This window comes from Siniperca chuatsi, linkage group LG20 (assembly GCF_020085105.1).
Source record: "Siniperca chuatsi isolate FFG_IHB_CAS linkage group LG20, ASM2008510v1, whole genome shotgun sequence".
NCBI classification, from domain to species: domain Eukaryota; kingdom Metazoa; phylum Chordata; class Actinopteri; order Centrarchiformes; family Sinipercidae; genus Siniperca; species Siniperca chuatsi.
The window spans coordinates 1783977-1800403 of record NC_058061.1 but is presented as its reverse complement, the minus strand read 5'-3'; the positions used below and the strand labels follow the sequence as shown (position 1 = coordinate 1800403).

Below are 16427 nucleotides of genomic sequence, written 5' to 3'. Positions count from 1 at the left end.
CTGTGCATGGCTAAATGGCTTTTGCTACAAATTCCAAAATACTGGTGTCAAAAAACATCTAAAATATGCTGTTATTCATATTTCTGTGCGGGCTGAGAAGATTTAATGACCACCGGCATCAGGAAACCCTTTCAAAACTCCACTGAATACACTCAATAAAAGGAAGGTGGTCAAGGCAACGGAGGTCTGGCTTCACAAGATTAATATTAGACCGATGTTTACTGTCAAAGAACTGCCAGGAAATCATGAATAAAGGTTATAGTTTCAGTTTGCAAAAGGAATAATCACACATGAGTTTGCTCCTAACCTTTAAATACGTACTAATCTAGTGAACTGTGATGTTTTGAATCACCTTGGAGGACAGAGGTCCAGAATGAGGTCACTGTCCCGGGTCGTGTCTGTCCTCTTATTCCCAGGATCCTCAGTTAGCTTGAAGCATTGGAAATCACTGAGGGGGCGATGGAAACGTTAGTGGACCTGATGGCCCGTTTCGACATTTGCTACCAGCTTTAACTCAACAGTTTTATTCCTCTGTCTTGCTGCGCTGCCGCCGAAGTGTTTGTCAAAGTGCTGCAGTGAGAGGAGAGTATCTCTTCCTCTCAGACAGGTCGACATGTGTCTGGATGCATTTTCAACAATCGTGCTCAAAAATGACGCAGATGCATTTGTAACAAAAACAAAACACTGTGATTCAAAGCGGACTCAATGCAAATAAGCTCAGATGACAGGATCGGATACTTTCACTTTCACTTTTATGAAAGTATGTTACATGTTTATGATTTAGTACAGAAAACTTGAGGTCTGCTCCAACTCTCACAACTCTCACTGCCTTTTATTAAATTAAATTTGGGAGGACTTTTTCACATCTTGCGCTGCACTGCACCGCCATTTTTATTCTCCTGTTTTATCTGCTTTATTCTATTTTAGCTTATTATTTTGATCTTCTATTTCATTATACCCTTTTAAAACCTATTTAAATGTGTATTTTTATGTTGTCTTTTTGTATTGCCTTTTGTTTCCTTTCTTAACGCCTTTTATGTCCCGTGTAAAGCACTCATTGTGAAAGGTGCTAAACAAAAACACTTGCCTTGCCTTACTGAATAAGAAATACCACAGAATACTGCGTCTGCTGCCACACCAACAGCGCTTCACACAGGCAGTGATCCACTGGATAACTTCCTTATTTTACAATAAAAACGCTTCTGACTGGGTATCCTTTACCTGGTTTCCACGACGTTTGGCATTTTCAATGAAGCTACTTGAGCAAATGTCCCTGTAAAAAGCTCATGGCGTCTTGCTAACGCTAGTGTTACTCGCCTCAGCTAACTGTTCGTGTTGGTAACTTTGGGTACCATCTGTGCTCACGTCGACTTCTTAAATTAGGGCAAGGTTTGTGGTGCCACAAGTGCTTGAAGTAGGTTTATGATTGGGAATGTGCCCTGACAAACACACAAAAGTTTAAAGTTTTCCACTTTATATTTATATTTATAGTATTTTTGACAAATTCCACTGCTAATGGTGTAAGCCAGCCTACAAACAAAAGTGGATTGAAATCAGCACGGACTCTATTTTGACTCCTCACACACTCATGCAGCCTTCACATACAGTGAACTCTGACCTGTGAATACGTAAAGCAAAAGAGACGGTTCGTTAATGTTCTGCAGAGTTCGTTTCACTCAACGATCAAGACTGTAAATATGCATGGAAGATATTCTGTGGTGGGCTGTATTAATAAAAAGCTATATTAACATTTAGCTGACAATAATGCACTGCACACATTGATCCCATCAGGGGAAGAAAAGCTATTGATTTCAGTTACCCATTGACTTTCCCTACCAGCCCCGTCAAGCACGCCAATCCGTCTAATATTATATATTATCTATAATTTTCTAATAAGCTGACTTTTTAAATCAGACACCAATATGGCTGTACACATGCATGCTCCCAGTAAAGAGAGAGAAACTTCTTGATGTGGTGGATCCATGACCTTTGCCCCCGAAGCCAACATCAAATGACCCTTTCTGGCCATGAAACCCTCAGTCTGTGCACAGTCAATATGTGCTGACAACATTTCTGCTGCTACCAGTAAGAGCTAACCCCTTGCCCTGTCCTCTTGCCACCATAAGCTGAAACTTTGGCAGCGCTACAACAGTATATTTGGGAAAATGTAAAGGACTCCATGTTAAGTGTTTTGTGGTTAAATAATGAGAATCGGAGTATTTCTACATACATTTCGCTTTTAAAGACTTTGCAATCTCTGGAAACATTTGTAATATCAATCAGCCCCAACGTGGATCTCATTCCAGTGCAGAGCATGTATAACCTCTGCAGGTTAATCCAGAACAAGCACGCAGAAAAAGTACCTGCCCTCACCTTTCATTGTCATTGTGGACGTCCTGCGTTCCCCAGCAGAGCTGCCTCATCCTCCACTGAGCCATGTGGGAAATCCCATCTCCATCTGCAGGGTTCAGACCCGCAGCACGGTCAAACAGGGGTTTATTTAGAGTATTCAAAGCTAATTAAGACTGGACATGTAATAACTAAATCAGCCAGACGTCATGAACTTCACTGAAATCAGCACCATGTCCTGATAATATCCTCTGTGCATTTTTGTTTTCCAGCAGAAACAGAATTAGCAGGAAGAGATGGGTAGGTTTACAATAAAACAGTGTGGAGACAATGGAAATTAAGGGTGTAGAGGTTTGCCTTCAACTGCAATGTCCGGCATTCACTCCCTAACACATAATAATACGTTTTTTTACTAGGAGGAAACTTTTCACTTTTCTTACCTGCTTAACTGTTAGCTAACCTGTACCAAACTGCCTGAGCTCCGCTTAAACGTTTAAGCTCCTAAAGTAGCACATAAACTAAACTTCTGTTAGCTAAACTGAGCTGAACTGCTTTGGTGCGAAAAACAACAGCTACGTAAGCTAGTTCAAACTGTTGTATTTGCGACAATCGGGAACAGAAGTTGTCCGAAGTTTCGTTTTTCGGGCGTCCGGCGTTCCTGCAGTTACGGTCCAGTTTGTTTTCTCATAGACAATGTTAGGTAAACTCTCCTGGTTGAATCATTAGTACAAAAGATGAACAACTGTTAGTCGTAAAAATGTCAAGAAAGAGAAATCCTGTTGTGTGCTCCGCTAACGGCAAGCTAAAGCTAAAAATGACACCTTGTAGAAACCTGATAGAAAACTTTCAGCAGTTTAAATCCGTTCACTTTCAGGTTGCAGTTGAATCTTGGATGAATTCAGTTACTGTCGTGTTTTGTTCCAAACTTCAAAATGTTCTACTGATGATTCGACAACAAAGTGTTCGGAAGTTGCTGGTTAGTGTGCGTCATTTTGCCTAATTTACATTTACAGGAAAATATAACCTTGCTGGGATCCATAACACACACACACACACACACACACACACACCGCTGTGCAGTGAGGCATCTTCTGGTAAGTCTGCATCCAGCATGAGGTCATCATCATCCAGATCACAAGAGTCCAGGTTGTTCAAGATGTCCTGAAAGACACAGAAAGAGAGAGATACATGGTCTTTTATTCACTGTATTATATTTCCTATCTTTGCTCTGTTTATGATGTCATGGAAATGTGCTTAATACTTTAATACTCCGGCTCCTTTGAGTGATCTAAAACATCAACAGGTTTTAGTGTCAGTCCCTCGAAATCAACGAGCGACAGCTTCTAACGCCACGGAGGAACCATTCGGCTGAGACGAAACACAAACACCAGTTGAATGCACTGCAGCTCTGAGACGGCCGATATATAAGACACATGTACACGTACACACACACACACACACACACACACACACACACACACACACACACACACACACACACACACACACAGTAAACACACACTGCAGAAAAAACAGGATCGTGGCTCATTTCAAACTTAAATGTCGCCACCAAGACTGCTGAGAGCTCAACATCTTATGGATCTTGGGGATCATCTTAGATTATATTGTATGTCAGACGTCAAAAAGACCTTTGGACATTATTCAGGTCATTCCTTTCATTCCTGCGTTGCTTAGTGGAATAGTTTTGAGTCTGTTATGTCAGACATTTGAACCACTCCACAACAAATCCACTATACAGCGGACTAAATACTGGTGAATAATCAACGATTTCACTTTTTGCCGTCAGAAAAATCCCAACAGTTTTAGTTGCTAAACGGCATTGTTAGCTAACCAGAAGAAAACTCTTTAAAATGTGTTCTATAGATAAATAAAATGCGTTTACGGGCTTAAAAAGAACCGATAGCTAGTCTGAAACAAATCTGTTTTGTCCGCTTAACAGAAGCGTTAGCTAACCAGTGAGCCAAACAGTTTCAGATGTTTGTTGTAGAAGTCATTATGTGGGAAACTCTATGTAAACACTCTTTCGTGTGTCAGATAAAGTCAGAGAGTATCTGGCAGCGGTCTGAATGTTTTTCTGCACAGAGCACGTTGGTGGTTAGCTTCAGAGCTAGTTACCACTGACTGTATGCTAGTTTTTATGTTGCATGGGGGAATAAGAAAGTATAGAGAGCTATTTTAGACCTTTTTGTCGTCAGGAAAATCGTTCCACATTCACAGGTAATTAAGTTTTTGACTTTTTCTACAAGGTTGTTGAAAGGGATTCTGGGAAACGCAGGAACACCATCGCTACAAAATATCGACGAACGTCACTGATCGATGACATAAATCTATATAATAAGAGCAGATGATGGATTTTTTCCCCCTCTTCGGTGTGTTGGCGAGCTTGTGCTACATCATCACGTACGTCAGAGGAGAAGACAAAAATCAAAGTTAAAAAAACTAAAGAAAAAACTGGGAAGTATATTTTAATAATTCTCTATTTGATTTCCAATTTTCTACAAGGTGAGGCAGACAGAGACCAGCAGTACAGCTCGTCTCAGCCTCGCAAGCACAAAATAAAATCCCTGAACACACACACACACAAATCCACAAATACTTCTATCTTTGTGAGGACCGTCATTGACATAATGCATTCCCTAGCCCCTCACCCCAACCTTAACCATCACAACTAAACGCCTAACCCCAACCCTTCAAACCAAGTCTTAACCTTCAAACAGCTCTTTGAAGTTGTGAGGACCGGCCAAAATGTCCTCACTTTCCAAAAATGTCCTCACTCTGTAGATAAGAAACGTGTTTCAGTCCTCACTATGTAGCAAGTACACACACACACACACACACACACACACACACACACACACACACACACGGACAGCTTCAACCAGATGCGGATAAAAGACTGAAAGACCTTCCCATCATTGTGCGGAGAAGGTCTCTGAGCCTGCTGATCAACGGCAGCCTGAGCTTTTGAATATCTTTACAATGAAGAGGAGCGAGAGAGCGTTCAGTTCAGATGTTGCAAAAACTGCCACATTAGCGTCATTGTCAGGCTGTGTCTTCTTTATTATAATCCGAGTGTTGAGCTAACTCGCAGATGTGCGTTGTTTTTGGAGGCTCTGCTGTGTAATTCAGATGATTTCCTGATGTTCTGTTTCCTTTAGTTTCATCCTGTGTGTGTACAGTATGCCGACCACAGGCTAGTTATGTTTCCTTATTTGCCAGACAATTTCCATTTGGTTATATAGGCCTAATACAGAAATGTCGACATATCACATCCCGTATTTAAGACACAACATTTCTTAAGAAGCCTAGAAGAACCGTCACCGCTCGGTTTAAGGTTTAATTTGTGCTTAACGTCAACGACAGCTTTCGTAAACTTACTTACATTTAGTAACAGGGATCAGAAAGGCGGAAGATTACTTACTTATGTTGTTTACAACATTTATGCTTTGAAATGTTTGTATTTGTAGCCATGCATAACGACAGCGATGTCAGTCGGTCCTCCACTTTGATCCAGACTGAAACATCAGCAGCTGCTGGACTGTGATGAGACGTGCTCCATCGTTCATGCTCCCCTCAGGATGAACTGTAATCACTCTGCTGATCCTCTGACTTTCCATCTAGCGCCACCATCAGGTCGACATGTTAACGTGTCCGACACTTTGGTTTCTGAGCAAACACCTGCAGAGCTGATGGCGCTCCCATCAGCCTCACGGTAAAATAAGACGGTGACCATGGTAAATACCTGCTAAGTGTTAGCATCGTCATTGTGTGAATGTTAGCATGCTGACGTTAGCATTTATCTCTTTGGTCTTCACATGAGATTAAGAGCTTTATGGGGAAGCTGTTAGAAAACAGTTTCAAAGTTTCTCCCTAACTCACGAATCAAAAGCAAACTTTATCTCAAAGAAGAGAGAAAATTTGGGGAAAATGGAGACGAAGAAGAGGCGGAGGAAGAGTTTGAGATCAAGCGCACACACACAGTTTGTTTCATTGTTTCCTGCCTGGAGAAGCTTAGTCACACCACAGTGACCTGAGAGGAAACCAAACGTTCACCCTGAATATATGCTGCATTTAAACACACACACACACACACACACACACACAGGCACACACACACACACACACACACACACACACACACCTGCTGTCCCTGGTGGCAGTCATCCACATCAACACATTACCTGCTAATCTGCTCTTTCTACAGTCCTCCTCCTCTTCTTTCTCATCCTTTTCTCTCCTGTCTTCATCTCCCTTTTCTCTCCCACTCTCCTCTTTCTTTTCCTCTGCTCCTCTTCGTCTTTCTCCCACCTTTGAACCTTTCGTCCTCTGCCTCCTCATCACTTCATCTCTCCCCTCCTTTCTTGTCTTCCTCTTGTCTCCACTCACCTTTTCTTTTTCCTCTTTCTTCCGAACCTCCATCTTTCTTCTTGTCCTACTCCCTTCCTTAAATCTCTCCGCTTTACTCGTCTCCTCCTTTGTCCTTCCTTCCTTCCTTTCTTTACTTTCTGTGTTTTTCCTACTTATTCTCTCACTGACTTCATCCTCCTCCTCCTCCTCCCCTGCTTTAGTCTTTCCTTCTGGTAATTCTGGCTCCTTTTGATTTGACTATTTCTAAGTTTTAGCTGCAGTCCAGTCGGTTAATTGGTTTTAGTTTAGGTTTTGTCAGTAAATTGTTTGTCTCATTTTCATCACGCATTATTAATTTGTCTTCTCAGGATTACGAGGCTACAGCTCTCGCCGTCTCTGTTGTGTAGGGTTACCATGGTTACCAAGGTGTTGTTCTCGCCTACTGCAAAGTTAGTAGGAAACACGCTGTTCACCTGTTCCTACGTACTGTGTGTGTAAATACCAACCCTCTCACCGGACGTCGATATTGGATGACTCTGCAAATCTCCGGATTACGGCCAATGTTCTCGCTTTCTGCTATATCTGTGCATGGCGACTGTGGTGTGTTCAAGGTTCAGGAAAGATGGTGGCTACGGTGAAGGAAAAGGTGAATGCTTATTGCAGGTCTGTAAAGTTCTGACTGACCCCGACCTCCACCCCCCCGACCTCCACCCCCCCGACCTCCACCACCCTTTCAATTTGCATCACTACATTAGGGCACACACTGCTTCCTGCGTCGGCACTGAACGTAAACGAGATAACCTGATTAAATAAAGGATCTAAATCGTCTGGCTGTTTGAACAGAACGGCGGACTCACCTAGCATTAGTATTAGCATTACCACAGCTACCTGTTCTCTCCACCGCAGAGCAGCCGATCGTTCAACACTGTTCACCGTCTGGGTTTAACTGGTGACGAGCAGCTAAAACACTGGACAACATTGTACAACGTAGCTAACATCTCGAGGCAGATTTAGACGCTTGACAGCCGACATTAATGCTACTGAGAGCCTGTAAACACCAGCCGCCTTCATAAGGTTACGTTAGCTTACCTTTTTAGAAATGCCTGCATGTTCGTTCAAGCAGTTTTGTTGCTGCTTCTTGTCTAATTTGAAGTGAAATTACAGCTGAATCGAATCCAAACACAACACTGTGAAGATGCTGCTCATTACTGCGACATGTCGAGCAGCTGAAGAAGAGATATTTTTGGCCAGTGGAGGACACAGTTTCATTAATCAGGAGCCAAAGTGTGCGATTCCACAAATGCACACGTGTCATTGAATAAGACATCAGAACATTTTTTTGTTTGCTACATTATTCACAAATTCTTATTAGTGGATTCAAATGTTTTATCATAGTATTCGTTTGCAGAGGTTACTTTTTATTTAGTTTAGTCTCGTTTTTGCTCGTCTCACCTCCTGCTCTGATTTTCTCCTCTGATTCTCCTCTTTCTTATCTTCTGACCTCCTGAGCTCTTCCTCTCATCTTTCCTCCTCTTAATACGCTCTGGTCTCTGAACTAATCGACGTTTCAGTCTTGTATAGAGGCCACACACACACACACACACTCCCCAGCTTTCTCACTTGACTTGGCAGCGCTGCACCGACAAACAAAAAGCAGCTTTTTTTGTGTGTGTGTTTGAGGGGAGGGTGAACACACACAAACAACAAACCATCAGCTTTCTACTGATTTCAGGCTGTTTGACCAGAGGACCAGCGGTTTGGTGTGTAACGGTGTGTTAACAGCTTCAGACTTATAGCTCTAAACACTGACTAAACACACACACGCACGCACATCCTTGTACTTTTATCTTTGCGGGGAACGTCATTGACATAATGCATTCCCTAGCCCCAACCTTAACCATCACAACTAAACGCCTAACCCCAACCCTTGAACCAAGTCTTCACCTTCAAACAGCCCGTTGAAGTTGTGAGGACCGGCCAAAATGTCCTCACTCTGTAGGTAAAAAAAAAAACGTGTTTCAGTCCTCACTATGTAGCAAAAGTACAAGTACAGACACACACACACACACACACAGCACAGCTGTGTGTGTGTGTGTGTGTGTCCTTAGACCACCTGTCCTTAGACCAACACTGACCCCTGGTGCTCATTCAAGATCATTAATAACAAATTTACAAGCTGCTGCAAAAAAAAAAAAATAAAATATAAAAAGGGTCAGGTATATATATATATATATATATATATATATATATATATATATATATATATATATATATATATATATACACACACACACACACACACACATACATTATATATATAAATAAATATATAAAGTAACACACATCAGTTCAGAACTTGTTCATGTCCTCAGATCATTAAGGCCCTGAGCTCATTAGGGTCAATCACTCTTTAAGACCCGCAGCTCGTTAACGCACAGGGCACATTGAGACAGAGAGCTCATTAACACCCACTCAACATTATTCAGGAAGTGTATTAACTGTACTGAACAGGAGACCGTTACCTATCCTGGCTATCCCATCTTCAAATCCACTACCAACTACTGAAGTGCTCTACAAACTGCGGGTGAGAAGCTTAAGACGGATGAATTAAACGAGTCGGAGCTCTTCTGCAGGTCGGAAGGACACGAAACTCTCCTGGTTGAATCATGAGAACAAAAGAAATGAACAACTGTGTTGGAAAATATCTGGTTCTTGATAAAAAGGTCAAAAGGTACATAAAGCCCATGGACATAAAACCTGAAGGCAGAGAGAGTCAACTACGACTCCCAAGGTGCATTTCGGCAAGAAACATCCAATCACAGAGCTTAAAAATCCGTTGCACGTGCCACTAAAGGAGATAACAGTGTTGAGAAACTGATTTTACAACCTGCAGCTGAAATTAATTCCCTCTCAATGAATGAAATGTTTTTATTTAGCTTCACCGCCGATCGACAACACTGACTGGATCGTTCCCCCGTGGCAACAGCAGCAGAGGCTTGTGGGTATTGTAGTATTTAAATGTAGCTCTTCCCGCTTTACAACTCTATAACGATCGGAAGCTCGCCCGAGCCTTTTGCGGTCTCATCCCAGGACAGCGCGCTCCTTCAGCCTGACATCTGCTGCTGTGGCACAGACCAGGACCTTAAACTCAGGGACGACCTCTGACGTGACACGGCTTGTTTCCAACAGGCCAACTACCTGTATCGACCCATTTTAAAAAACAATACTGTAACGGTCCGATAGTACTTTTACTGCCAATACGTTTACAAAACAGTGGATATAGTTTTTAGATTTATTTATTACAAAGCGTCTTAATTTTAACACCATTTAGATCCAATTTCTATACATTTAAAGTTCATTATCTTGAGACACACACATCAGTGACATCTGAATGTCATCTGAGTAAAGTATCGGACACTGAGCTTCTGAGCGGCCTCACCTTCGTTCACCTGGACCTAACACCCAGCAGCCGCAGCCTCACGCTGGACAGGCCAACTGGTTTGCAGTGGGAGCTGTAATTCACACAGCAGCCGCATGAGGGAGCCAGAGGATTTCATTCAGACTTCAACAGTCCTGATGATGAACCTGATGAAGATCTCAGTGAGAAGCTCATGATTTAAAAATGGACGACCCCCGAGAACAAACTGACATCTGTGACCTCAGAGACGCAGGTTTGATTTCTGATTCTGGTAGATAAACATTTTAATTTTTAAAATAACTTAACGGGACAGTTCATCCCAAACTCCAAAATACATATTTGTCCTGTTACCTGCAGTGCTGTTTATTCCGGCTACTGAAGATCATCCACAGGTTTGTTGTGAGCAGTTTCATGATAGTTCCTACATGAAACTGCTCACAACAAACCTGTGGATGATCTTCAGTAGCCGGGTCCTGATTTCTGCAAAGAGACGTTGCTGTTGAGTTTTTCAAATGTCTTTTTTTTTGGCACTTCGAGCTCCACAGGCCGAGCGCCATATAGTCCCGTTATATTCAGAAAATGCAGACGTCTCTACGGCCGATATCTCCAAAACTCTGCAGCTCACACCGAAACAGTCTACTGCAGGTAAGAAATATATGTATTTTTGAGTTTGGGGTGAACTGTCCCTTTAAAGCCGTGAATCAGTTAGTCTGAACTTGGTTAAATTAGCTCTGCTGGTATGTTCAGAGTCTTTTTCTGTTTTTGGCTGGTGAATACTGAGAAGAGGAAGTTGTTTTGTTAATGTCCTGCGTTTGATGGGAACAGACAGTGACGTCTCAGTTTGTTGAGGGGGGGACTTCTCCCGGAAAAAGACTGAAATGGAGGTTTTACTGGAGGTTTTATGAGATGAATTGTGGGTTTGAGCTGTAATTATCATGCTGCGTTCAAGTTAGAGGCAGAACTGTTTCTACCTCTATTCTGAATTCTAAACCGGAACCAGATCCAGATTTAAAGAAGCAAGGATTCGCTGTGTTTATCCTGTGTTTATCCTGAAAGCAAAGTTCGGACCGACATCTTTAATATCAATAATACCAATATCTTTATTTTACATTTTACAAAAAATACCAGAAAATGCCTCATCATTTAAGACAAATGACTGTTAACGGCAGCCTGACTGCTGCAAATAAAGGGGATTTTAACAGACTTTGGTTTCTTTTAGTGCTCGAGGATCAGAACCAGGATTCAGTAACTGGAGTCGATTTGCAGAACTGAAGCAAAACAAAACTAAGCAAAAAGTAGAGGTCGTTTAAGTGCTGGTAAAAGGAAGTGTTGCATTCAGGTGCTATTATGTTGGAAAATGAGATTCCATTAGTTATGGAGGCCGCAGCTTTGACAGTTGCAGAGTTGGAGGAGCTGTGATCTCGAGTTCAAACTAGTTCCAAAAATGTGCAACAAGTCCCAGCTGCAGACGGCAGCTTCATCGGTGACGGCCTGTTTCTGCCTGTTGGATGTTCAGCTTGTTCTTTTCAGGCTGCTCACTGGAACCAAACCATCTGCCGTCCAACGGCCAACACAACATGGCCTGCTTTTGGCTGCTGGTTTCTGGAGCCCAAAAACTGGCCCCAAGCAGGACAGAGAGGCGGGACAGAGAGGACAGAGAGGATAGAGAGGCAGGACAGAGAGGACAGAGAGGACAGAGAGGGACAGAGAGGATAGAGAGGCAGGACAGAGAGGACAGAGAGGACAGAGAGGATAGAGAGGATAGAGAGGCAGGACAGAGAGGACAGAGAGGCAGGACAGAGAGGAAGGACAGAGAGGACAGAGAGGCGGGACAGAGAGGCAGGACAGAGAGGACAGAGAGGCGGGACAGAGAGGAAGGACAGAGAGGACAGAGAGGCGGGACAGAGAGGCGGGACAGAGAGGCGGGACAGAGAGGACAGAGAGGATAGAGAGGCAGGACAGAGAGGCGGGACAGAGAGGAAGGACAGAGAGGACAGAGAGGCGGGACAGAGAGGAAGGACAGAGAGGACAGAGAGGCGGGACAGAGAGGCGGGACAGAGAGGCGGGACACAGAGGACAGAGAGGATAGAGAGGCAGGACAGAGAGGACAGAGAGGCGGGACAGAGAGGCGGGACACAGAGGACAGAGAGGCGGGACAGAGAGGACAGAGAGGCGGGACAGAGAGGATAGAGAGGCAGGACAGAGAGGACAGAGAGGCAGCACAGAGAGGACAGAGAGGCAGGACAGAGAGGACAGAGAGGACAGAGAGGCGGGACAGAGAGGACAGAGAGGCGGGACAGAGAGGCAGGACAGAGAGGACAGAGAGGACAGAGAGGCGGGACAGAGAGGACAGAGAGGCAGGACAGAGAGGCGGGACAGAGAGGACAGAGAGGCGGGACAGAGAGGCGGGACACAGAGGACAGAGAGGCGGGACAGAGAGGACAGAGAGGCGGGACAGAGAGGATAGAGAGGCAGGACAGAGAGGACAGAGAGGCAGCACAGAGAGGACAGAGAGGCAGGACAGAGAGGACAGAGAGGACAGAGAGGCGGGACAGAGAGGACAGAGAGGCGGGACAGAGAGGCAGGACAGAGAGGACAGAGAGGACAGAGAGGCGGGACAGAGAGGACAGAGAGGCAGGACAGAGAGGCGGGACAGAGAGGCGGGACAGAGAGGATAGAGAGGCAGGACAGAGAGGACAGAGAGGCAGGACAGAGAGGACAGAGAGGACAGAGAGAGAGGACAGAGAGGCGGGACAGAGAGGACAGAGAGGCGGGACAGAGAGGACAGAGAGGACAGAGAGGCGGGACAGAGCTGATGCTGCTGGAATATTAATCTCTCACTTCCTGTCTCTTTTCAGTTCGGTGGTGCAAAAACAACAGACGAGCACGAACATGTTTAGCTGCTCACACTGTGACATCAGCAGCGATCGATTCGATCAGTTTTAAACAAATAATCATAATCAGCAGATGAATTTAGTCAAATGATTTATATCGTTTTATCGTTTTAGAAGTTAATGCAGGTTAAATCACATCTTCCTGCACTGGTCAACATTTTCATGTAAGGTTTAAAAAAAGATAGATTTTATTATTAATTTAGCAGGAAAGTTTCTCTTACTTCTTCTGTGAAGTGGATCAAAGCGCACAGATCATTAGTTTTTTTTACCGTGTCTTACTTTTACTTTGATTGATAAACTTTCATGTGTTGAGATCTCTCGGTATATTTAGGAAGAAATGAGTCTGTCCTTGTTTGACTTACTGCAATATTGTTTGGGCAAGTAGACGTTCCTCACATCTTAAACCGTTTATAGTACGAGAGACATTTGTCTGACTGGCGACCTCACCTCACTGTCGTTTCAGTAAGCTTACTCTTTTAGCGGTAAACCTGAGGAGTTCAGTTGCAAACAAACAAAAGTTGTGTTTACAGTCAGTGTTCCTCACCGACACTCACTGCGTGTGTCCTTGAGGTCTAACAAACTTGCTGAGTGCATTTCTTTTCTCATAAAACATTTTGCAAAGCAGATTATTTAGGTTGCATTGCTGCGTTTCTTGGCGTGTTACCGCACAAGATAAACAAAACGGGGACCCACTCGAAAACTCCACGGGGAACCTTTACCTGTCTGTAGCTTCGGCCAACATTTATCCATTTCAGCACTCGTTGGTACCTAAAACTTTTTTAAATTTCTTATTACACACACACACACACACACACGCAGGCCTTACGATGCTGTTGAGGTCAGAGTCGAAGCTCCCGATGTGATGGGTGGTGTTGCTGTTAGTGTTGATGGAGGCGGTCATGGTGGCGCCCCCCAGTGGCTCCAGGCCCTCCTCGTCCCACATGTAGGTTCCCCCAGACCCACAGCTGTCCGAGGGGGACAGGTCCAGGGACGAACCGCCCTGCAAAGGACAGAACGGACATTCTGCCTATAGGTGACAGTAGATACACACAGGAAACATAGGATGTTGAGATTACATGGCTCCTTACTCACACATATTTTAGATTATTTCAGATTTTTCATGTGATTGTTAAAAACAGAACGGCTGGAGAGTAAATCTGTCTCAGACTTCAAACTGGCTGTTGTCCATTTCTACTCATTTCAAACAGAAGGAGGCTTCTCTGACTCCTAACAGAGCCGAGAGGTTGCCGTGATTTCAGCTTTTCAGCAGCCACTGGGAAAATACCTCTTAGTGAAACAGCTTCCTGCCTCATGCAGGTTTAAATGGACTCAAAACCACAATCAATGCTTCATTCCAGGATCTGTTTAGAGCTGCTGGATAATTTAAAAGCTGTTTGAGCGACGCAGCGCCTGGCGGGAGGTTAGAAACTGCTTTTACACCCTGTAAAGTATGTAGATGATGTGTCACTCTGTTGTAACTGTCTGCGGGTGGGGTCCAAAAGCCAACTGCAACTACTGCACCTATAAGCTGTGAGTCAAGTATCATGACACTCCACGTATCTACATTTGTAACATTACATCATTTTGATTACATAATATTATGACATAGCAAGCTAGCACGCCACACTTAGGTGGCGCCAATCAAAGTAAGGCAAAGTTTCTTGGGCCTAACAACGGATCCAAGTGTGTTTTCAGAAGTTAATGGCTGTTATCTTTCACATAAAAGTTGTAGTTAATTGATAACTGATGTTCCGAATGACAGAAATAAATATTTTTCCTACATTTTGTGCATTGCCAGATAATGATTTTGTTGTTCTGATGGTACAATAACATCAAATTGGTAAAGAAACGGGGAAGCAGGGAAATCCAGCAGGTTATCAAAAAGTGAAAAATTATAGGAGTCTCCCATCAAACTGTTTATTGATCTGCCTTGTGACGGTACCTGGTCATGGTAGTCCGGCTGACTGGACCTCCTCCGACGGGAGAGTTGGGTCAGCTGATGCTCCCCTCGCTCACCTGGAGAGAAACAGATTTTATTTATTATTTTTTTATTTGTTGACCGGATGTTTCAAGACGTTTCCTGTACATTAATCCTATAAAACTCACCACCGAGTCTCATGCCGGCCCAGTCCATACCGTCGTCCAGAAAACAGAGTCCCGCTGCCTCGGTAACACCATTCACAGCCACCTTGTCATCATCAAACCTGGCGCATGATTGGTCGAGCCCTGAGTCATCTTCATCATTTTTAGAGGAAAGAAGCAGTATGCTCACCCCTCCGTTTCCTACAAACACAAGGCGAGATGCTGTTAGTTTGCAGTTATCGTGTAAAGGAATCTAGTGCATTCACAACTTTCACTGCGTGAAACGTAAAAGCACTGGCCCTCCACGCATCTGTCGTTTCTTACCGAGGTTGTCAAAGTCGTCCATATACTCCTGACTGGTGTCATTTCTATCCAGAGATGAGTTGGAGGACAGGGACATGTCCTCCAGCGTCTCCCCCACAATTGACACCTCTACCTGGGATACGGGCTCTGCCGACAGCCCCTGTGTCTCTGGAGCCTCTGGGGTACATTCTGATAGTGAGGGGAGAAGGAGATGAAAAACAAATTAGAGGAGTTTTGACATTAAAAGTGGAAGGAAACAGATGCAATGTGATATTTGAGATGAGATATCACGATGAAACATTGAATAAAATATAAAATATGAGATTATTATTATTATGAGAGATTACATATGACGTGGAGGACGAGATATGAGATATGTAAATGAGAAGACAAGATGAGAGAAAGTCGAGAAAAGGGAAAAATGAGATGAGAAAATTGATGAAAACAGACGACATTAATGATGAAATTTGATGAGATATGAAATAAGAAGAACAGAAATTGAGAAGATATAAGGGAAGGGAAGGGATTAGATGACAAACCAGAAATGAAATATTAAATGAAATATATGAGATGACAGATGACATGAGAGATGTGATGAGATATGATATGAGAAGCAGATAAGACATAATGGAAGGGAGGGAAAACTGAAGAGATTAGAGATCAGGGATAAAACACTGATTAAAAAGAATAAAATAGAAATGATATATGAGATCAAATGGGATGAATGATGAGATTTGATTAGATATGAGAAGAGGGGAGAAGAGATGAGCGATTTAAGATGTTAGAGATGGAAAATGGCATAAAAGATATGAGATAGATTACATGGAAGATGTGATGAGAATTGAGAGATAAAATATGACTTTGTCGATGAGATTTGATGAGATATGAGATGAGAAAATAAGAAGAGGGAAGGGACAGAATGAGATGAGATCAGATGAGATTAAATGTGATTAGAGATAATGTATCAGAAATGAAAAATGAGATGAAATATATGAGATGAGCTGAGCTTTCAT

General features: G+C 43.3%; 1 protein-coding gene across 8 annotated transcripts in view; it reads right to left on the bottom strand.

Annotated features, from left to right (window-relative positions):
- Positions 1–16427, bottom strand: part of ccser2b (coiled-coil serine-rich protein 2b) — a 63641-nt gene that overhangs the window by 22665 nt on the left and 24549 nt on the right. For 7 of the 8 annotated variants that reach the window (XR_006376044.1, XM_044179815.1, XM_044179818.1 and 4 more), the window contains exons 3-9: positions 15436–15603; positions 15136–15312; positions 14972–15045; positions 13856–14029; positions 3420–3510; positions 2374–2458; positions 353–448 (exon numbers count right to left, since the gene is read on the bottom strand). Coding sequence is in view for 7 of the 8 variants with exons in the window: in XM_044179815.1 (XP_044035750.1) it covers positions 353–448; positions 2374–2458; positions 3420–3510; positions 13856–14029; positions 14972–15045; positions 15136–15312; positions 15436–15603 (865 nt within the window). In the remaining variant the exon portion in view is untranslated. The remainder of the gene's footprint in view (positions 1–352; positions 449–2373; positions 2459–3419; positions 3511–13855; positions 14030–14971; positions 15046–15135; positions 15313–15435; positions 15604–16427) is intronic. The other variant, XM_044179817.1, reaches the window with a different exon arrangement.